Raw genomic sequence first — 24,679 nt, 5'->3', positions numbered from 1 at the left:
TTCTCACTGTGACTTCTTATATCGTTCCAATGTTAAGAGAAGAGATAAATAGAGTGAACTTACCTGCAGCTGTTTGATCGGACTCTGAATTGCTCTCAGACAACGACCGAGCTCGTTGCAGTTTATTGTGAAACTCAGACCCGAGTTTGGTCTCAAGATCTTGTTTTATTTCATTTAATTCTGAAAACATGAATTTTATTAAAATTCAGCTATTTAAAATATCATTTATCTATCTTCATGGAGATCTTGTAACGAGGAAAGTTATCCTTCTATATACATTCCACATGTCAGAACTACGTTTACGTTCAAACCCACTCGGTCTTTCATTACTGCGTAATTGTAATACAACAATTATTTCTTATCAAGCCAGAAAGAATACCTTCAGGCGATGTCCTCTCAGCGTCACTTAGGTGATGTAAAAGGAACTCGGCGAAAGCGCCTTTCTTCTCGAGCAGCTGTTGGTAGGTGCCTGCCTCGGAGACTTCCCCGTCGCGTAACACGATCACGAGATCAGTCTGCGCTAGGTACGACACGTTGTGTGTCACCCACACGCGGGATTTACTCTTGAGGAGTCCATTTGGACCTATCACCTAGAAATGTTCACTAACTTACGACGAGCCAGCACCAGGTTTATCACATTTAATACAAGGATTGAAAAGTAAGTTGTAAAGTAATGCATGAGACTTTAGCATTGGCATTGGCACAAGGACCGCTTACTATTCAGCGAAATTAGGGTTGAATTGTCAATTTGATAGAAAAGCACTAAAAAATAATGCTATTAAGAAACATAAAAATAATTATTTGACTCTGACTCTAAAATAGTAAATGTTGCCACAAATTTATTGGAAATACCCGAAGAGTATTTTTTTCTAATGAGCGTTCATAACTTTTGCTTACCGAAGTGGGGCAACGTCGCCATTATCTGTCAATTTTTAAAACAATTTAACATTTTCAATGTTTCTGACAGATGGACTGATGTCCTGTTAGCGAACTTACATTAATCATAGAATACATCACATATTTTACCATTAAAAACATTGTACCTGCTTCATATTTTGCTTTGGAGTTTTTCAAATACATTTTTGCTATCAAAATAAAAAATTTCAGTGACAGTTTAATAAGAATATTATCGATTAACTTTTTAGTTACCTAGCAGAGCACATATTAATTAACCAATCACAAATATTGAAAAATGTATAAATACTTTTGAATATTGACAATTAATTGCGACGTTGCCATATTTAGTTATGAACACTCTTAATGGACTATGTGTAAACTGACCTTATCAAATATGTGTTTGCCGACGTGAGAGTCGACAGCGCTGAGTGGGTCGTCTAAGAAATAATTATCGGCATCGTAGTATACCGCTCGTGCGAGCGATACGCGCTGCTTTTGTCCTCCAGACAGATTAATACCTGGCAACAATTACGGTTTGAAATCAAACAATAATATAAATAAAAACGTTTCTTTTATTTACACATAAAATAACCTTATAGATATTATTTAATATTTTTTTTTCCCTAATTGTATAAGTCATGTGTTACTCTGGTACAATTTAATAAACATATTAGTTACCCAGCATACGTTGTTTTGCCCTTTACCGCCACTTATAGGTCAGTAATTTCTTATCGGAATAAAAACTATCCTATCTCTGAAGTAAAAGCAAACAATATACATTTACATTATCTTATTAAAATCGGTTGAGTGGTTTTAGAGAAGTGTGAAGGAACATGATGACAAGGGATTTAAATATATTAAGATTTTTCAATATTTTATTTCAGAAAAGTACCATACCTTTTTCTCCAATCTCTGTTTGGTCGCCGCCGGGTAACATGTCGAAATCAGTTTTGAGTGCACACACTGATATCACATTGTTGTACTTGTGTTTGTCGAGCGGCTTGCCGAACAGGATGTTGTCTTGCAGCGTTGCGTTTTGAATCCATGCTTGCTGCGGCACATACGCTATACTACCTGAGTGATACATTACACTTTATTAAAACAAGTTAGTATTCTATATCTATTCACCTAAAGTTGTTTTTACAAAGATTTAGTTAGTTTGATATTAATTTTTATAATTGTTACCGGTAAAATAACAGTTAAACAGACTAACCATTTCGTTGGTGATGATTTCCAAACAATACAAAGACTTACCTACTTACTTACTTACTTACTTAGAAATATACCTATTAGCACTGATCTGGAAGTTACTGTAAATTAGGAACACGGCGTATATCGCGGGTTTCAAACGATAGAGGCATATAGGCAAAATCCTTCAACAGAGCAAAACATAATATTTTTTTTTGCAATAAGGCAGTTTGGAACTTAATGATACTGCCATATAATTAGGACTATTCATTTGTGATTGACTGATGAAATATAACTAATTATATATTTATAATACAAATCGGTTCGTAATAGAGTTCAGATAAAATAAAAAAAAAAGAAAAAAAAAATACAATGGAATTGAGAACTTCCAACTTTTTAAAGTAGGTTGAAAAATACAACCAAATTGAGACCTTCTCCTATTTTAAAATCGGTATTTATTTTTTTGAAATATTTAAGAAATTCTGCTTTTTTGACGTCGCATAAAAATAAACTCACCATGTGTATTGACTCGCCCGGAAACTTTGTTCATTTCCCCGAGCAACGCTGAAAGTAAAGAACTCTTGCCGGAGCCTACAGCACCAACTATGGCCACGAGGGACCCTCGTGGTATGTGCAAGTTGATATTTTTAAGTACTGGATCAGAGTCTTTTGCACCCCACGAGAAGTGACCATTTTCTATCAGTAAAGGATTAGCTGTGGGAAAAAAAATCGAATTAAGAGAAATGTGTATCAAATCTTTTCTCTGCCTCACAATTATTATAATCAATAATTATACGGGTAATCCGTATTTCGTAAGTATTTCTTTACTACGTTAAAACGTTATTAGAACTTGTCAATTAAACATGATATTAATATTTTAATGTAATGATTACCAGTTTAACTTACATGTAATTAGAGTTCTAATTTTAGTGAGACTCGCGCCCGCGTCACAGCCGCTCATGATTAAGGATCACGAATTGATCCCGAAACTAGTCGAGCTTTCTCGATTTAATTGCGCGTGAGTTAAACCGGTAGTTATTACATTAAAGCATAACGTTATTAATACAACATTAAACTCAGGATGTTGCTGTCTTCTTATAATAATAAGAAGACAGCGACATCCTGAGTTTTAAATTGGTTCGCAATAAAAAATGAAGAACTTATAATTTTTGTGTTTGTGTATTTGTTACTCACGTTCTTTGGGGTCATGTTCCACTGCACTATCATCTAATTCATCGGAATTCATGAATTTGTTCAATCTTTTTATACCAACTGAAGTCTGAAAGTATTAAAAATATTATTATATTAAATAAAGATGTAATTTCCATCACCAAAAACAAAGGAAACCGAAGCAAATAGGTAAAATTAAGTGTTAGTATTGAATTGCAGTCAGTTGAGACTTTATAAGGAATATTACGTGATGGTGTAAATGCAATTTTGTTAACACAATATTGACGCTGGAAAGGCAAAATGTATTTAGCACCACTTAGTAAATTTTACTGAAGGATAAGAAAATAAAAATAGAAGCAAAACGAAAACAAATTAGTGATAATATGTAATACAATAAATGTCTGATACGGCAAAACAGTATAACATTTTTCTATTTTTGACATATTTTATAATAATAAAAATCGAAAACAACCAAAAGTGTGAAGTGTAAATCAAAGAAATTTTTACAGTGACTTGAATCACGCCCATTTGTTTTGATTAATTTATTACACAAATATAATGAATAAAAAACATGCAAAAATTTACAGGTACGAGTATATTCAATATCGGTCAATGTCACATTTGCCTTTCCAGCGTCTATATATATAGCAATGATAGACCTTTACAATCATCTCAATCATAAAAATTTTAAACGATAAATTTATTTTTATTACTCAAAAGATTCATTACTTTCTTTTAAAAGAAAATTTAAATTTATAAAAAAAGCATTTATTAATTTTTTTCTGTCAACCCCAATGCAGGATATGCGCCAGAAAATACTCTTAATTGCTATATTCGGTATATTATGCTCAATAGATTTTAAAATACGGAACCTTAGCCAATAAAAAAAATATTAAAAAATTTTGAAAAACTTACTTGTACAACATTTGATATAACATTAGGTAGCATAGATAATGGGAAACGCAGTATATTGAAAAGTGATAATGCTACGAAAGCCCTCTTAGAGTCGAGCACTTCTGTGTCGTTGACCAACACAAAACATCCGAATGACATCAGCGACACCTGGGTGAGACCATACCATTAATTATTTGATATGCACATGCTTGATGTGTTGCTCACGTTATACCTTCAGTTACAACATTATATGAAGCTAATAATTTTAAGATTATATATCTGTACTACAACCTGTGGTTTTCCCCAATTGAATTATATTTATAATTAATAAATAATATAATCAATCGGATATACGATTAATACAAAGTATTTGAAACATATTGATATTAGCTGTATTCTGCGGCTTAGCTCGTATGAATCAGCACATAAAGTATAAGTGCTATGTGCTAAGTTAAGATATAATCTACCCGTGTACCAAAATTTCATTTAAATCCGGTTATACACATCCATTCATTTTGAAAAACTTTCATATTTAAATTAAATACTTCCACAAAAACGTATTATAATAAATACTTGACCAGTATCGCCGTTTAAGGCATTTTCAAAGGTTAAATTTATACTAATTTATTCCCGTGCAATTAATGATGAAATATGGCTCACATTAAAGTATGTACATAGGGCGGACTTAAAGCCTGATAGCATTCTCTATCACTCAACCGTTACGCTAAATAGAGCGAGTAAATGGCAATGCATTGGCCTAATGAAATCAATTTGCAAATGAACTGTTTTGATATATAACAACGTTAATACATTTTAAGATAATGAATATACATACATATGGATAGATACATATACTTAGAAAAATATACATATATAAACCACGTACAACAGAAATATAAATATAAACTATAAGTATTATATATAATTAAGGGACTATTACAAACAAAATTTATGATCATTTTGACTCAATGTTACAAATTTAGTTTAATTTAATTGTTCTTTGCATTCTAGTAATTATTTTGTAAACGTTTTGTGCAAATATAACAAATACCTTTTGACGTAATAATAATCGTTGTAACTGCAGATAACGCAAACAAGTAGTTTCATCAGTCACGTCAGATAATGAGCAATATATGGTGTTAGTATTAACTATGTATTTATGTAGGAAGATCCACAGCCACTGAAGTGCAGATGTACAACATTGGTTCTACCTCAATAGCAGAGACCACGACGAGGGGTAACAGACCTAACGGCAAGTGAATTGTATAAAACAAGGATATTGATACGAATGTATTTGTGGCCGTTAGTTTATTATTATCGACGGATACCACATAAGTGAAGAATGTGAGAAATGTCACCTTAAACAAAACATTTACATTTTTTTTAATAAATATATTAAAATATCGGCAAATTTTTTAAATTTTTAAAAAATATGCATAGTTTTTTCAAACTTCATTTTCATAAAGCTTACGTTCCGCCTGATAATAAGCGGCCAACGTAAATTAGATCTTACTGCATTCTATTAGTTCGACATTGACGGGGTTTTATGCCATTAATTGATAACAATTAGATGATCCATTCGATTTGTCATAGATTTGGTTAAATACATATGTATTGTAAAAGAAATTATATTATTATTTTTGATAGAGAAAAAACCTTTATTAAATTTTAATATATTTATATCCTCAAAATAAAATCTTTTAATAAAAATAAAAAGTTTAAATCGTTCATAATCGGCGTAGATATCGATATCAAGTAACATGCATATAAAAAATAGCACATTGATAACTTTATTCATGAAAACGGTTAAAAGTTACCAAGATGAAATAGTACTCGTATTGATTGATTTTTTGATTGATCCTAAATATAATAGATGAAATTTATTTTGATAGAGAATTTATATAGTTATCAATATTCATTAAGTTAGCAGTTATCTGAATGATTTATGATAAATTCATTTCTTTGAACATATACTTTAGTATGTGTGGAGTAAATTCAATTTTAGATAAGGTTTACAGTATATAGTTAACTACCATATAAACCAATAGTGGGTTTCTTCGCTATGTATCTGTGTTTAGCAATAGATTACAACGATACATTCTGTTATGTACAAAGTATATCTGGTAGTGTTTACAATTCATAATATCACTGAGTTAATATATTTAGAGTTTTCCGTTGTGTACTTAGCGAAAAATGATCTCATATTATTTGTTTCAGACATAGAAAGGTATAAATAATATAACATGTATATATAAAAACACGAACAACAGCATCTTATAGAAGAAAGTATTGGAACTGCTCATATAAGGTACGAGTAGAATCCTCATATTATTAACATATCTAAATAGGTGTTGTATAAATATACAACCGTGTTTTTATTTTTATATTTAATAGAGGATAATGGTATCCATTGTACGTATATAATAGTTACGTAAATATTTACGTAACTATTCTTTAAAAATATTATACTGTATAATATATTTGTTATGGCAAATAAAGAGAAAAAGAGACTATTATTGACAATGATATTACTCGTATATGTATAAGGAAAAAAAATTCTACCTACTTATATGACACTTGTAAACAAAACAGAATTAATCAGTAATATAATAAACAGTCTTACGAGTGCTAAAAAAATTATACGTATATAGCAAAGGATTATAATTTAACAGTATAAAAAAGTAATATTTTAGAAAATAAATCTGTTATTTTAAAAAAGTGTGATCAAATAATAATGGTGATCAGATAAGAGTTTTTACATAATGTAAGGCGACATAATCAATACAAGTAATAAGGCAATATATCAATAAGATAGTAAAACTTAAGCTGTAAATATTGGATTAAAATTATCTTTAGACATATAATACTTATATAAATCTGATGAAAGATAATGTATAATTGCAATTAAATATCGTTTATTGATAATGTATTAAAATTTATATAAATATGCTTATGACCATAATTTCTAATGGGATAGACAGAGGTATTTGCCAACTGTTGTACTGTGGAAAACGTGACACTCAAATATAATACAAATTTGTAACTATAAATATTTAAAATAGTCATACGACTATTTTAATTTTATATAAAAATGAATTTACAGAGTATGGAATCCATGGTCATAATAGTATATTCTATAATGTCCATGGTGCTACTCATGTCTTAGGCGACGGTTATCACCTTCCATCAGATGGCTTGTTTGCTGTTCTAAGTATCATTAAAAATATGACTATTAAACTTTGAACTTAAACCAAATAACTTACAAGGCAATTACGAGTTATTTGTGTTAAAGCTTACCAAGAATGGTGCACAGGACCATATAAATGACGTGGCAGAATTGAGATAAGCTGTTTGTTTAAGTACATTCATTTCCTTGTTTCTTATTTTAAGTACTTGATCCTCAAAGCTCGGTTCCCATGCATACATTTTAAGTACCTGTAAAGTGATAAGAACACATAAACAAAATACTGCCGTTGCTGTGTGGTCCCAACATTGACTGGACCACCACTTACTTTTCCATGGGTGTTGTAAGAGGCGACTAAGGGAACTTAATGATCAGGGGATGGCCAGCAACGTTTCTCTTAAAACATCACTAAAAGCCTAATTGTCCATCCGCTTGCTAAGCGTGGCAACTACTGACCTATATTTAGAAGTGGACAGTTAACGACTGATATGATGATGATGATGAATCAAAATATTAGAATAACTTACTGTAACTTGTTCAAAACTATAAATAAAACTATATCTTATAGTTTTGAACAAGTTACAGCAACTTAATTTTTTTAATAAAATTTTGTCACATAATAGATAATATATGAGTTTAACATTTTGATAAAAATTTAAAATTGAGAATTTGATGTGTATCTAATCGTAAATAAATGTTTATTCATAAGAGTGTTCGGTTTTGCGAGATAAAATTTATAATCAATACGATTCGTTTTCCTCAGTTCCTTGTTTTTCTCATAATAAAAACCGTATTTTTTTAGCTCAAATGAGAAATTATTTTGTTAGTTTAATCATTATGTACTTTATAATCTAGATAACATATTAATTAGAGGTAATCTTGGCACGTGCGTGCTGTTGCTAAATCGATTTATGCGTAAATGATGGATATTTCAAATAAATTAGTATACTTTATAAGTTTTATAAACTTCCAAAATTGTTACAACACATACATAATTTGTAAGTACACGACTCAGACAAAGGGAAAATTTGTCATCAGATAAAATGATAATTATCTACGCAGGCCGTCACTATTGTGACAATTATTATAAGTGTGAATGAGAGTCTGAACAGAACTCAAGAAGTGAAGCGATTTACATGAAACGGGAAGAGCCAGTCTGAAGGCCAAGGATGCAAGATCTAATCTATATCCATAATATTTCATTCTAAGGAAGTTGAATAATTTATCAAGACGAAAAAATTTCAATCTTGCGACATGTATAGTAAAGGTTCAATTTTAAACAGCAAGAAATTTTGTATTTGTGTTTAGATTAGAGTATAGGTATTTAGATAATGTAGCTGATTCACTTAAAAAATAAATGCAAATTCATTGAGTTTGAGTGGAGGGTGACTATAATAGATTCCATTTTCGTATAGTTCTGAATTTAACCCGCTGGATGATATGGTATCGACAAGGCGATACCGTGACAGTTAATACGATACCTAGTTTCTCCTGACATGGACATAACTTTTTTAGATAAAAAAATCTATGTGAAGGAGTTAACTCATTTTACGCGAAACATTAAATAATTTCTATAATCTTATCTTTACTATTGTATGATTCTTCGTTATATTTGACCCAGTTTGAAACTGATAAATAGTATCAAATAGCTAAAGGTGCCGTGAAAACAACGAGTATTTACATTAGAATCTTGCTACAGCCTATAAATTAGGTGCAAGTAAATATTAGGTAGAAAAAAAATAATTCGAGCTGTTAGTACAGCTCCATTCTACAGATATGTAGTTATTAGGATAGTATGACTATAACCTGTATCTCTCAGATATATGGATCGAGTGCGTTCCCAGTTACTTAGACCATTACACGACGGAAAAAATATTATCATTTGGCAAATTTCCCACCAGCCTTTCGAACGTCATAATTTTTAACGAATCCTGCCTTATCTAACTGTATGGAGGTTAATATTTTTAGCATAGTATTTAGGATTCCTAAATGCATTTTAAAATGTTTTTATAAAGATGCGAACAGCATCAATATTTGAGTAGTGTACCTCCTTCGTTTCAGTCTAAAGAGGAAAAATAACCAATGTTACCTTTGACTTAAGACACATAACATCTTATTGCTAAACAGTGGCAGTACGCAAGGGCACATTATATTTAATTTAGTAAAAAATGCTGAACTGGCTATAATTAAATTTTATATTGAATATAAATAAATTATAAATTGTTTTTGTTGAAGTACATACCTTAATTCCATTGAGCACCTCATTCATTAATTTAACCCTTTCATCCTTATATTTCATTTGTTTAATTTGTAATGTTTTTACTCTGTTTGCAATTAACCCATTCACTGGTATAAGGATGATCATTACGGCCAGGCCAGCCAGAACTGATGGCCCCAATATACCCCATAAGAAATATAGAGCCAGAGCAATCTGGAGCGGGGCCGACCATATCATATTTAAGTACGCTGTCAACTCTATGAATCTGAAAATATGTATTTATAATTTACTAATGTTAACATGAATTGTAGGTAATTTAGCAATCGCCTGAGATATATAGAGTACATATAACATTACATTAGCCACATCATAAGTAATTTTTCTCAATTAAAACCGAAAATGTAAATTTTTAGATTAATTTTATACAGTGAGTGAGTAAATTTTTAGATTAATTTTATAGAGTAGTAATTATGAATATGTTTAATAAACTAATATATAGAGTGAAATATAGAGACAACACCTTTTGCACCATCTTACTAAATTTAAATAAATTCGGCTAAATATTGGCGGTCGATTGATTTTATTTTAGAGATACGTTTAGATAAGTATCTTCTCTCTCTCTCTCTAATATATCTCTAAAATAAAAATTTCTATTTGATATTACAGCAAAATGTTTTTTAAAAGGTTAGTTCTTTGAACTAAATTTATATCAAAATTATTATAAATCTAGTTTATGATGGTCCATAAAACAGTAATTTCGCAAAAGTATCAAATTAAATCATTAAGATGTAGGTTTAGAGAAATTACACCTCAGAATCGACACCATTGGCAAGATATTATCAGTGCTTAATACATAAATTTAATCATGAATGTATAAAAATGATGTATTTCATTGCAGACAAATGAACATGTTATATTATCCAACGCTTATAACTATTACTGATAATGTATTATTAAGTTGCAGATAACTCCCACAATATTATGCCCCAAATTATTAGTTGACCTACTTATGTGTCAACTAGAAACCTCTCGTCTCTGGCGTATTTCGTGTAACTTTCACAATATTATAAAATAATGGAGAAATATGTAATAATGATGATCGAGCAAATTTAAGATACATTATGTGTAATATAATACATTATGTGTAATATAATACATTATGTATTGTTGAATAATAATTATCGTGAGTCATAGTAAATTACAATTACTTATCTCGGCTGCTTCTTAAATTATAACGAAATCTATTGCAACGGACTCTTCAGCTAACTGTTATAATGTATGTAATTAAACTTATCTCACCTCTGTGCATCTACGGCCATTAAATTGACAATTTCTCCCACAGTAGACTCTTTTCTGGCTGAATTGGACATTCGTAGTGACTTTCTGTATATCGCACTTGTCAGCGCCGTTCTTATTCGCATACCAACCAGGTACATCCTCGTGAAATAATGTGCCAATAACAAAGTCTGTATTGTAGCGCATGCCAATAAGGCTATAGCGTAAAGGTAACCCTTCCAATCGGGCTCATTGCCTTCTACAAAACCTATTAGAAGCCTGTAAAATTATATTAATATAAAAACTAATATTTTAGAAATTGTTAATTAACTTCTACAACTTAAAATAATAATCAATCAACCCAATATAAAAGTTGTTGCTGGTAGAAAACAAAAAATAAAAAATATCCATGGGTTTGTAGTTACCGTTTATTTTCAAAGATACTTTTAAAATGCAACTGCTGATATATTAATTTATATCACAGCTTTGTTGAATATTTTTGTCATTTGACGAGAACATTAGTTTCTATTTAGGAATATTCTTTTAATCATTACACTAGATCTCTGAATGGGCAGGCAGAGATAACTGGGAGTAAGAGACTTATCAAACGAATTACTGAATATTCGTAGAATTATTAATAGAGACGGTTATTACTCACTTAAGTATTTGTGGTGATAAGAACATGAGGGTATCATTGATAAGTTTCAGTAGTGCTCCGAAAAGGAACTGTCCCCCGAACGCCAAGCATAGAGCTGGCAATATAGAGGCTGGCTGCTTTTCACTCTCAGGCTTGAAATTCACGCTTGCCGACGTTTTACTGTACGTTGCCTTTGTACCATTTGAACTAGAAAACGTAATATATAAAAATTAACATACAAATATGATATCTTCAAGCCAGTGGTTGGAAAAAAGAACCGATACAAAAGGTCCTTATGCGATCTAGGAGCTTCTTTCTTATAGTAGTCTACTATATAATAACTCGCGATTGCCAGACATTCGTTAATTTATAAAAGCTGAACGTTTCTCAGTGCATGCTCCCAACACAGGTAGGAACGATGAAGTACTACGAAAAGTTTGGATCATCGTGGCTTTGGCAGGTAACAGGTAGTAGTTCTGCTTCATTAGGCAACACTAGATTTAAACTTTATAATTTTTAGAAGTAATTACACAGACGAATCAACAGGCGAACACAGAGATTCTATAATACAAGGACCTCAATATGAATAAGAATTGACCAAATCACCTGCTTCAAAATTTTCTTATGATTCAATAATGATTGGAATATGATTTTCATATTCTGCCATGTCTTAATGTTACAAAAGTCATTCACATCAGTAAAGGATTTTTGTAACATTGCTTAATTTTGTTGCTTGATTTTGTTTGCCTTAACTTGCGTTTTGCCTTTAATAAATTCTACCGAAAATACCATCAGAAATGCTGTTTACAATACAGAATTAGAAAATATATAGCAGGATTGGATATAACTTAGGAATAAAAATATTGTTATTGTTTTTGCTTGATATTTAAATCAATAGGAATGTGTGTATTTGAAAAAACATTATGGATATTACCAAATCTACTTTTTTGTGTCAGACATTGCACTGGTTAATTATTCTCCAGGCTTATACTTCACAACAGGATTAATTTAGACAATAATACCTACGTTAGGCAAATTGCATAAATTTAATTACTATCAGTGAAACTAAATTATAATTACTATCCTTGAATAATTTACTTATTATATATTTTGTTTTCTTTTATTTGGATTTATCAAGATACAAAGATATAATTTCAGCAATAATTTGTATTTATACAAGTCCATCCATTGCACTCGTAATTATTCGTTTTCTTTAATTATACATGTTATATAATGCAAATAAATTATAACAATTAAACAGATTTCAACAACGCTGTACTTGTTATAATTGCACGAGTATACAGTTAACAAATTTATTAATTTGTTTCTTTGTTACCATGTCCTTACAGGATACATCTCAATTCGACATGGTACAAAAAACAACATTGGTTTATTTTAAATACACTATTGGTCTTAGTCATGAAAGGACAATGGTGCAATCCATGTCGAAACATCGGCAATAAAGAAGCAGGTACGTAGGTAATATTTACCTGCAAAAATTTTTCAACCCGTTAAGTCCGGATAGTGTATTTAAAATATATGTAAACAAGGCGAAAGTTTAAAATTAGCATTGGTTTAGATTTTACAATAACAAATAGTAAACATTCCAGCCCTTGTGAATTCCGTTAGAGAATATATAAAAAGATCAGTACCTCTATTCGAAATATTAATTATACGGGAAAGTATAAATTTCTTGTCTTTCTTCTTTTTATATCCATGTGTTTTTAATCTCGATGATATTTTATTCAGCGTAGACGGACAAAATAAGTGTCAATTAAAGAGTAAATTTTTGTTTCTAGAGAGAAAGTACTTACCACTCTGTCTAAACAGATTACAAATACAATAATTCTAATATGTACATTTATAATAAGAATTTTTAAGAATATTAAAAGAAGGCTGTTTTGTTACTAGGCGTAAGTTATAATTGTGTAATTGGGAATGTAGGTATTATGATAACGCAGAGTAAATATTTCAAAAATATTGTTAATGAGTTTCTTGAGTTTTATAAAATATATAACTTTATGAGCATAAACAGAGTCTAATCTGATTATAATGTTTTACATTTACATACCATTTTTGAAGAGTATAAACAATCGTAGGTATCTATCTATCTATCTATTTACTTACTCTTCTCTTTTCATTAAAGATCTTTCCCAAAACTTGTCGAAACGTGGCACCACTTCAATGGAAGAATCCGGCGGGTTAAGTGCCCAGAGGTCATTATCGGTTAGGCTTCTGCGAAACCCTGTTAACGCGAGAGGGTCGAACCAACTAAAAGTAAGGCGACTCGGGAACCCTGATGCGCTTTCTGGACATTGATTCTGTTAAAATATATATCATCTTTAATAAGTACAAAAAGCAATTAAATATGAATGTTAAATTAGTTCTTTTCTTATTACACAGTTAATATTAAATATTTTACCGAAATAGGTGTTATTATGCGGAAGTCCATATTACTGGTTATTTGATTATAATTATTTTGTTTAATTCCGCTATCATTAGCGATCTAATAGTTTGCCTAAAGATTTCTCGTTTAGAAATGAAACATGTGTCGCAAAACTTGCTTGGACTCAATGGCAGTCAGAGATTAAGGACTAATCTTACAGAAGGTTGTAGAACTTCTGGTAGAAATGATGGTGGTCAATCTTCGAGTATTGGCGGTCACACATTTAAGTACTAAATATTGTGGATTTAAACAAAATAATTCTAATCAAATAACCTGTGATCTAAAATAATCTAGGGGAAGAGGGGTCGGTAGGGTCAAATCTACTTTATGTCCAGGGCCCGCTAAAATGAACCCCGAGTACAAAATACATTTGACCTTATGTCTTGTGTCAAGGTAAATTTATCAAACGACTGTTAACTTTCTCTTTTGCAACAACTTGATAAGTATGTGTAGAAATAAAGCATGCTGTCTTATTTAATTTTTAGTTTATTTGAGTTCATATTATGATAGATATATGAATTGCATATGAATTGCATACTAGCTGATAGTAAAGTTAAATCAGGTGTTTTTATGTTATTTAATAATTAGATTAAAACTATTACCTTTTCATATTTATAGGGCGTGTCTTTTGGCGGCAAGTCGGCGAAACAATTTAATATAAACATTAAAACTATAAGTGGATAATAAACCATGTAACTGATGAAATTGTATTTGACATTTTCGTCATCTTCCATTTGGTAATGCCGTATTACTTCAGATCGGAGCTGTGGTAGTCCGGCTAATATTAACAGTAACCAGAAGAAAAATAACACCCCTGATGCTCTCATACCAAATTTTCTATTATAATATAATAGTGTCGCCGATAAACCCTGAAAAGAAAGCGTTACTAAATGAATATGTCCAGTAAAAAACAACGATTTTTTTTAGAATAAAACTTAAATAAATAATTTACTTATTTTCTCTGATTATATGCTAAGAAAATAACTAAAAATAATTTATTATATTTTTATTAAAATAAAAATAAAAAAGATTTACTTATTTTCTCTGATTATATGTTCTGGAAGAAAATAACTAAAAATAAACAATTTATTATATTCTTATTTAAATAAAAATAAGAGCAGCGCGTCGTAATCAAGTAAGAATGTGAAAGCAAAGAGTCATCCGGGGAACCACGATCAAGAAAATTGCATCAAATGTCAAGACAATGTTGATTGTTTTTTTCGAATAAAAGTTGATGGAAAATTCTACGTGATGTGCTCAGACGCCTCAAAGCTAATGTCCAGAATTGGCGCGAGAGGGGCGTTGGATTCTTCATCTATTCATTGTCCGTGAGTTTTTGAGTAAAAATTCCATTACGGTGACCGAACACCCCCCCTATTCGCTTAATAAAAAACCAAATTGGTACCGACTTTAAAAAACGGAAGAGATTATCAATTCTCACAGTGGAAACGGCGTTTGCATTATATTTTTTTATGAATAATTGTAAAATTATCTCAGACAAACTCCATCATTCATTTACCTTAGTAACTTTAAAAAAGGAAGAGGTTATAAAACGATTTGGATAGAAGTATATAAAAATATTGAAATATTTGAAGTATATCATTTCAAATTCATATTTGAAATGGTATACTTTTAGATTGATCCCATAGAAATTTAATCAAAAACTGTCCACTTAGTTTGATTTTTAAATCAAAATAACTATCAGAGGAAGACAAAAGTCGTTTGTTTGAGCACCTCTGTTCCATTCGTGTTTCTGCTGTGAAGCAGTTGTGTTTGTTTGCATGGCTGTGGTTTTGGTGACTTTCGATTTGAAGGGTGGGATATGGCAGTGAATTTACAGGGTACTGAGGAATAACAGGAATGGGAGGTATCATGGACGAAACAGTATATTTTGTTTTGACCATGGCACTGCTCATGCCTATACGCGACGGTTACCACTTTCCGTCAGGTAAACCGTCAGTTTGTTTGCAATTCTAAGTTGCATAAAAAAAATAGTTGTGTCACGATTGAAATTGATATTTTTTTGGATAAATATACTTATTTATTTTATTATATACGTATCTAGATGGAAAATAGTTCATTACAACACATAAAAGTCACATTTCGGATATATTGAAAATAAATAAAACGAGATTTAAAGATATTTGAGACGCTTTACATAGACTATATTTGAACCGATGCATACAACCCGTACTTTCATGACACCATTCAATAGGGGCAATCATGTCGATCAAATCCATCTAATAAATATTTTTATTTTCAGAAATTCAACAGAGTAAATACTGGGCTCTAGACTCCTACTTCAGTATATTTAATTCTTTCATTTTCACTATATTAGTTATGTGAAAGGATTGCATTCTATTTAAAAAAAATTTATATATAATGAAATCATCGTAATAAGATTTTTCTCAGTTTTCTACAACTTACATTTTAAGATAAATGCAGTCTTCCCGCTATATTATGGAGAGCGAGTTCGCGAGTTTAGAGTTTATTTACCTACATTCTCTTTCTTGCATAATCAACTGACGCTGGTATATACAACAGTACGGGGATAATTATGGAACGGTATACATATAACTCGTCGAGTTAAAAGATCGTTTTTAGAGAGAACAACATCTTCTGAATAGAAAAGACAGTTAAATACTAGATCACTCATAGGTTCTTATTATTTAAACAGAGATTTTTGACCTGTGAGTTTGAGATACAGAGAGAGAATGAACTGTCTGGATTATAGTACGCAGCTCTGTTTCACGAGAGTATAAAATCAAGCAGACATAATATCACGTCGAGAACGTGTGTGCTACGACTCATGTATCTACTGAGTCTGTACAGCATGAACGAGGCACTTTTAATCACATCTTATACTCTTGTAGTCTTTAGCATGCAAATATTTCTACATATTGTTAATACGAAAAAAAAAGGTTATTTCACTCCCATTGCACTTCGTCAAGGTCATGTCAGGTGTTTTACAATGTCGTGCCTCTATGCCGTAATGAGATGAACAAGTTTTTATATAAATACTTGTATGTCTAACTAACCGAGGTAGGTAGTATTTTTCTTTTATGAATTATAACTAAACAACCAAGGTCAAATTGTAAAATACTATAGATTTAAGTATGTCCGTGATACAAATATATTTTGTTTTATAAAATAACTAAGCTTTTATCCGCGACTTCTTCCGGGATATGTTTATTGGCGGGTATAAAAAGTAGTCTATAATGTACTATATGAACTAAGGTTTTATGTTCAGCAGTGGACAATTAAAAGTCGATATGATGATGATGTACTATATGGTATGGAGCCTTCGCCATACCAAATAGTACATATAGTACTTGTATACAAAGTTTTATAGTGACTGGTTAAGCCAATAAGGCGCTATGAGGTAACAAACAGACAAACACTCACTTTCATATTTATAATATTAGTAAAAATTCATAGACAAAATGATAATTCGTATCAATATATTACAAGTACCCTACCCGTATCAATCAATTTAGCTACGTTATCGCTTTTAGGGATCTGTAAGTTAATGACGTGCGAATAAAACGTCAAAAAAAAGTATATGTAACGATACATGTCACGTCATTCTATTCTTTACAAAGAAATGAGTGTAGAAGTAATTTGCGCCCATCCGTATTCCGCATGATAGAAGTAGGTACATTTACAGAAATATTTCAATATTTAAAATGACAAATGATTACACACATACAGAGACACAGTACAGATAGTGAACTTATTCTGGGTCAATATTAATACCGAACACGAATTAGAACGTACGCCAATTTAGAAAAGTTAAAAGTTACTAAATTGGCTCGACCGAGAAATGAATCATACACAATCGTGTGATAAAATATTTTTTAAAATATATATCAAGTACAAATACTATATTATTTATACTTGGGATTAATTTATTACTCTTTATATACTCAAGAATAAATAGTAATTTGTTTCACCACATACGCACGTGCTATATAGTAGGTAGAACATTTAGTAACATGGGACTGGGTGGGATTAACTGTTAAACCATGGTATCAATTAATAGACATCAGCAAAATTAAGTAATCTACTAAACCTGAAAATACGGATCTCGAAAAATTCAACACTTGTGATTGTGAATAGAATCTGCACAAGGAAGTAATACGATTCTTCACTATTGTAGATATTGAAAGAATCGTATATACAGAAAGATAAGATTAGAACAAACCTTACGCAATAATTTCGTGGAAACTTATCATAATGACTAATTGTGCTTTTGCAAACACTTTGTATGTGATAGTGAAACCGATATATTCCATCATGTAACTGATGAAATTGTATCACCATGGGGAAGTACCCATAGGCAATGTTTAGAATTTTGAAGTTATATAGTTCGTTTAATAGGAGAGACTTGTAATTTGTTAGACATTTTTGTATTTTATGTTTGACGGCTGCTATTACCGATGATTACAATTTCGATTCATTAAATAATGAAAGCTACTGAAGTCTATAGACTTCGTTATTGATTTTTATCTTTAAAATGTCGAACTAAGTAAGATTTACATTACGGGCCTTTAGTCCATGAACCAGCAAGTAGCTCCAATCTTGGCGAATTTAAACCTCGCAAAAGTGTGCCCACAAAGTTAATTAGTACCCAAAACTGGCTTTCGATTGTATATATCGACTAGAATTAAAACTTAAATATCTCAATTGTTTAATTACAAGATCTTTAATTAGATTTCAATGTTGATTAGACTTCGTACGTATCGTAACGCATCGATAACTATATATCGATCATTCTCAATAATTATTAAACATTGAATATTTTTAAATATTAAATTTTCGGCGTTTATTTTAGCGTTTTTTTTTATAAAGGTGTCTATATTTAATAGGCTGAACAGTCGAGATCGATAAGATATCATGTTTTTTATTACTTAATGTTATGTAATTTAAACGTAATCATAACTGATAATGTCAAGCGTTAAAAGAATGACGTTCACGCTGATATTTTTAATAATGTTATTTTAATAATATTATGAGGTTAGATAAGATGAAAGTATTTAAAAATATATATTAATTTTATTAACTATCTATTTGAACTTAAAACCGTCGGATGATACAATTGTCCGTCAGTTAAGTATATTTTTACATTTGTACATAATTATAATAAGAATAACGGACTAAATTAGTCACATCCGAGCATCGTATAAAGTTCTAAACATTACAATCGATCGTATTTACCTGTTAAAATTGGAATCCGAACTCAACACAGACGGTTCTTTGTTTAATGCTCATTCTTCCAAGAATCAATATTATCATTTTAGTTGTCTATTTTATAAAAGAAAGTAAGAACCTAATAAACTATTTATTGATGACATTTTATTAGCAACTACCAACAGGAGTTTTTTTTTTTCTTTATGCAACTTAGAATGGCAAGCAAGCAAACGGCCCACCTCTAAACGATTAGTATTTTCTGTGACTGTCATTTAGTTATATGTAATTCTTAGCTAATTCTAATTTATATCTAATTCTGAACTGATTTTAATAATTATGTGATCAAAGCTGCTATTTTTTTTTCTAAACAAAATATTGTATTTGCTAAACATCACGTTATGTTTTATCACGAACAAAGAGATCGTTTCTTGCGAAATAGAATGAACTTGTATATTCATAAGAGGCAACATGTCAATATTGTTCTTACTATATTTCCTGACAATGCTTTGCGTAGTTCGATTTCGATTCATAGTAGAGTCAATTTTGGAAATGAACTCTTCAAAATTAGCTCGGGTCTGAGTGTTTTAAGTTGTACCTCTAGATATTCGGTGCTTAATTTTCCATAACAGAAGACATCCTAGTTTTAGGAGTAGGCAATTGGTGAGCAAGACTTATTTTTATGTAACTTAGAATGGCAAACAAGCCCACCTGATGGAAAGTGGTAACCGTTATCTATAGGCATGAGCAGTATAATAAACATAACAGAGTACACTGTTTCGCCCGTGATGATTTCCTCTGTACCCTGTAAATTCACTGCCATATCCCACCCTTCAAACCGAAACACAGCCATAGAAACACGAATAGGGCAGAGGCACCTTCGTACAAACGATTTTTGTACAAAGTATCAAACGTGTGTTATATAGTATAAAAGTCAAACTTATATTACGACAAATAACTAATAATTATATAAACATCAGGTAGGTACTTACGAAAGTGAATATCTTTATTATTGGGCTGTAATAGTCAGCATTGTACACTATGCTGTCATCCTGTGATGAGTTGTGCACAGTGACTCCCAGGTCCACAAACTTCACTACTATTAATAGGCATGTGATGGCAAGCTTGCTGATATTTAATAGATTCCATGGTATGTTTCTCTCTTTGCTGTGTAATATATAATACATATCGAATAAGGCGGTTACCCACAGGTACAGGCATGGTATCCATATTAGGACGGTTTTCTGGAAACATGGTGTTAATTCAGGGCTATCCGTATACCATGTAAGATTGGAATCCTGCAACAAAAGTATAATATTAATGAATATAAAAATTACAAGTAGTAGTAATCGTTATTTTAAATTTTTAATCATAAAAATGAACTTTCCATCATCATCATCCTTTACAGACCGTTGTCTAAGCATAAGAAACGGTCTCGAGCTACCTGCATCCATTGACTCCCTGCAATGGATTTGAGTTCGTCGCTTCACCTAGTTAGGGGGAAATGGATGAAGGATTGTCAGATAAGGCAAGAGGAATTAAACTTTTTTTTTATTTATGATTAGATTTCTAAGAGATATTATATAGACCGCATCGCCAGGTGATTTAAAAATTGGGCAGGTATTCTTATTAATATTATAAATGTGAAAGTTTGTTTATTACCTCATAGCCAAATAACGACTTAATCACTCATTATGAAATTTGGTATATACGTACTATATGGGATGAAGACGAATATAGACTACTTTTTAACTTGGTAGTAAGCATATCCTGGTTACGCGGATGAAAGTACGAAAATAATTGTTGAATCTTTCGTTGCGATGATAACATCAAGTTGGGTTCCCTTTTCCACAACACATCTAACAAAATTAGGTAGGTACTTAATATGCACTTAGAAATTAGGACTTGATGGGTCGCTGACTGATGTAACTAGGTATTTAATTTCTTTTTCAATATAAAATCGTTTGTACAGTTGTATACTCAAGGTAATGGCCGCAGGTCATAACTACTGGGCTATTCAAATTATTGTCGTCAGCCACTGTGAACTGATGACTCATAATAATATGATCACATTTGGCTGCGACTTTTAATTTGAAACGAACAAGGATATAATAAATGTATTCTAAAATTTTAAATATTCAGAATATATATGCGGAGTTTCCAAATGCTATTGTTGTATTATATTTACCTATGTTTTGTCAAAGGGTTGAGCGCAGCGTAAGCGTAGTCTTGACGGATTGTAATGATTGGGATGTTGTTAGATTTTCCTTACTTATGTATTGGATTTGTGTCGTGCCGTCATGGTCATTGGCTATGGCATTCATTTTTAATATTTACAAAAAAATATTTATCTTGTATCGTATCATAGTACTAGATTTGATTACTTTAGGATTAGACGGTATTGTATGTAATATGTCCAGTTGTATAACTAGGGTTTTATGCAATTTACTATGGATTGAACTACAATAAATTATTGATCACAAGATATAGATGAAATTATAAATGCATTAAAAAATTAAGTGCGAGATATTTTGATATAGTCAGTAGTGTAATTAAAGACGTATCTGATATTTTATCTCTGGCGCTATGCTATATTTTCTAGCCGTGTGATGCTGGCATAAAATAGGCCTCCCCTTCCTTTCCCGTGGGTGTTATAAGAGTAGACTTAGTGAGGGCGAGGGACGGGCAGCAGCGTGTCTCCTAAAACATCTCTATAGCCTGACTACGGTCGCCAATCCGCCTGCAAAGCGTGGCACTGACAAAACTCCCCCAAGGAGGAGACTTATGTTCAGCAGTGGACAATTAAAGGCTGATATAATGATATGATGAATATAAATTCTTTGAACAAAACGAGTTATTTGCTTCTAAACAACATGCTTCCAGAAAGAATCAATCCATAATTATAGCTCGTTATGAATACTTAATAGAGTAACATTGGGTATGGACTGTAATGTGTTAAGTGTTGCACTATATTTTTAAAATTATATAATTATGGATTAAGAAGAATTGCTTTAAGCCTAATAAAGTCATATTTATCAGGTAGATCACAAATTACTTGTATAAATAAATTAAATATTAACATAAAAAACAAAGAAACGTATAAATCAAATTCTCAAACGGTATTTAAATAAGTACCACAAGGAAACATTTTAAGACAACTTTTATTTATAGACTATTTGAGACACTATATGACTTTCTTTTGGATGATAGCACTATTTTAATAACAACTAATAACATTGCTAATTTAAAGGTTGACATAGTTTTTTCTTTGACATATCAAAATAGCTTGATTCTAATTAAATATAGATATCGAAAAAACATAATTAATGTATGTATTTAATATGTCTTTAAACAGCGACTAATTTTTTTCCGGTTCCGGTCATTAAAGTAACGAGACGTTAACGACTTTTTTAATAATTTACGAATTTACAGCATAAATTAGTGTGAACAATTGTGGATTTGCACAAAATAGCAAAATAAATTCAAAATAAAGAAGATTGAATTGCGGAATTGAAAAAATGCGGAACATGCTTTAGTTTAGTGTCCGAGCGTCACATGTGGCGGGAAATCGCATTTTGATTGTTGAGTATACAGTTCTCTGGTAACTGTTTTTAATTATATTAGTTAATTTAATTTTATTATTTCTATGATTTATGTTCGAATTTATTGATAGTTTCGTAACGAGTTACGTTCCAATAGTTTTGTAAATATTATGTAAATAAACTAAAACAGACAGTCCTTTGGCCAGTTCCTTCCCTGCCAATACGGAAGGGAACTGTAGATTTCATATATTGACCGTTATTCAAAAGTTTTATTTGTGTATATTTGTTCACTGAATTCTTATGCACTTAAAATAATTATTATTTTCTTAAGCAATAATATGATTTTTTAAGATAATGATAAAAAAAATTGCCTGGACAGAATTTGTATGGGCCATCACGGGTTTACAGAGATTCGCCCATATGCTTTGTATATGTAAAATTGTTAATATGGAAACAGTTTTATAGTCATATATTGCATACTGTTTTGGAGAAACTCTACTAATAAAGACATTATTTTTAAATGTTAAAAACGTTGAAATAAAGCTATTTGTAATTTGTGATAGCGGCACAGATGCATGCTACATTTTAACCAATTGAAATTATTATCAGTTCTTTGTGTATTTATGAGTTAACCAATTTTGTAAAGACTAATATTGAAAAATTTTAATTTCACAGTAGAGCTGACCAATTAATTATGTGTAGTGCCATATAAAACAAAATGTATGAAAGATATGAATACTTCATAATTTTATAAAGCTCCAATAATTTATATTAAATTACTTAAATATATATGGATTTTTTTAAATTTTGATTGAAATAAGTGTTTTTAAAAAGTACCTTTACAATAGAGGAATTAATAAATCTTAATACAGCTTAAATTAATATATTAACGATAAACAACAATAACCAGAGAGAGAGACTTTGTACAAAAGTTGTTTGCTTGGATACCTCTGTCCTATTCGTGTTTCTAATGTGAAGCAGTTGTGTTTATATGGCTGTGTTTCGGTTTAAAGGGTGGGATATGATAGTGAATTTACTGGGTACAGAGGTATAACCCCTTAGTCCTCAGAAATGGCAACGCACAGGGGGTATCATAGGTGAAACAGTATACTCTGTTATGTCCATGGTACTACTGATGTCTATAGGCGACGATTACCATCTCAAATAATTTGAAAATATTAAACAATGTTAATTTGCATTAAGGAGCTACATCCCTTAAAAGGTAATTTTTAATACGTTGTTCTCAGATTAGGGTAACAGTAAAAATCTGAAAAAAAAAATTCGCTTCTTAAACTGTGTACAATCTATGTGTTTGAAATTAATTTATTTGAATAGTAAGTTACATACATTTTGTAATAAATTTAGAAAAAGAGTTTATTATTTTCTAAAAACTGATATGCTGCTAAAACCGATAAATAGATTTTCAAAATTCATTCACGAATGCATGCATGCGTAGCATGAAGATAAATATACAATGGTGTGCATATAATTAAGAACGTCTAGTGTTGTATGGGATATCTGAATAAAGTTATTTTAACTTTGTCATAAAAAAATATAAATAACATTGACCACTTATTAACATGTGTTTATTATTTATAATAATATGATTTATAAATAGAAAGATAAGTATTTAACCGACTTCAAAAAGGAACTTTTTCTCAATTCAGTTAAATTTTTTTATTTACCACACGTCGGTTTTAAAGCGATTTGAAAAATTCCTTTTTTTTATTTGTAAAGATATACTTACAGATTGGTCTCATAGAAACTTTATTAAAATCTTTTCAATAGTTTAGTTTTGAAATCAAAATAACAGATTTTCCCACAATTGAAAAAGTTTTTTTTTTTGTGGAACACGATCTTTAGTTATTGTAAATTGATTTGATATTTACGATAAAATCGCTTTTGAAATGTGCTAACTGGTTTCGTCACGATAGGCTAATTGACTTGGTATTATCGTAACAATCCAGGTAGGTTTGCATTTTGGTACATTAGATTCAAATTTATAAGATGTGTATTTAGGATTGCGGTTATGAATATAACT

The 24,679-nt window shown here is 30.7% G+C and overlaps 1 protein-coding gene across 6 annotated transcripts in view; it reads right to left on the bottom strand.

Annotated features, from left to right (window-relative positions):
• Window positions 1-24,679, bottom strand: part of LOC113512425 (multidrug resistance-associated protein 1) — a 49,277-nt gene that overhangs the window by 19,609 nt on the left and 4,989 nt on the right. For 4 of the 6 annotated variants that reach the window (XR_008253469.1, XM_052900059.1, XM_026896307.3 and 1 more), the window contains exons 2-15: window positions 20,089-20,394; window positions 14,512-14,778; window positions 13,591-13,784; window positions 11,485-11,670; window positions 10,851-11,105; window positions 9,576-9,816; window positions 7,447-7,584; window positions 4,171-4,317; window positions 3,280-3,364; window positions 2,602-2,799; window positions 1,795-1,971; window positions 1,282-1,415; window positions 380-590; window positions 64-180 (exon numbers count right to left, since the gene is read on the bottom strand). Coding sequence is in view for 5 of the 6 variants with exons in the window: in XM_052900059.1 (XP_052756019.1) it covers window positions 64-180; window positions 380-590; window positions 1,282-1,415; window positions 1,795-1,971; window positions 2,602-2,799; window positions 3,280-3,364; window positions 4,171-4,317; window positions 7,447-7,584; window positions 9,576-9,816; window positions 10,851-11,105; window positions 11,485-11,670; window positions 13,591-13,784; window positions 14,512-14,778; window positions 20,089-20,394 (2,656 nt within the window). In the remaining variant the exon portion in view is untranslated. Of the gene's footprint in view, window positions 1-63; window positions 181-379; window positions 591-1,281; window positions 1,416-1,794; window positions 1,972-2,601; window positions 2,800-3,279; window positions 3,365-4,170; window positions 4,318-5,360; window positions 5,508-7,446; window positions 7,585-9,575; window positions 9,817-10,850; window positions 11,106-11,484; window positions 11,671-13,590; window positions 13,785-14,511; window positions 14,779-20,088; window positions 20,395-24,679 lie in introns of all 6 variants that reach the window. The other 2 variants (XM_026896311.3, XM_031906956.2) reach the window with 1 other exon arrangement.

Source organism: Galleria mellonella, unplaced genomic scaffold (genome assembly GCF_026898425.1).
Source record: "Galleria mellonella isolate WM207_F2 unplaced genomic scaffold, CSIRO_AGI_GalMel_v1 utg64, whole genome shotgun sequence".
Taxonomy (NCBI): domain Eukaryota; kingdom Metazoa; phylum Arthropoda; class Insecta; order Lepidoptera; family Pyralidae; genus Galleria; species Galleria mellonella.
The sequence above is the reverse complement of the archived record's forward strand: the minus strand, read 5'-3'. Positions and strand labels throughout refer to the sequence as shown.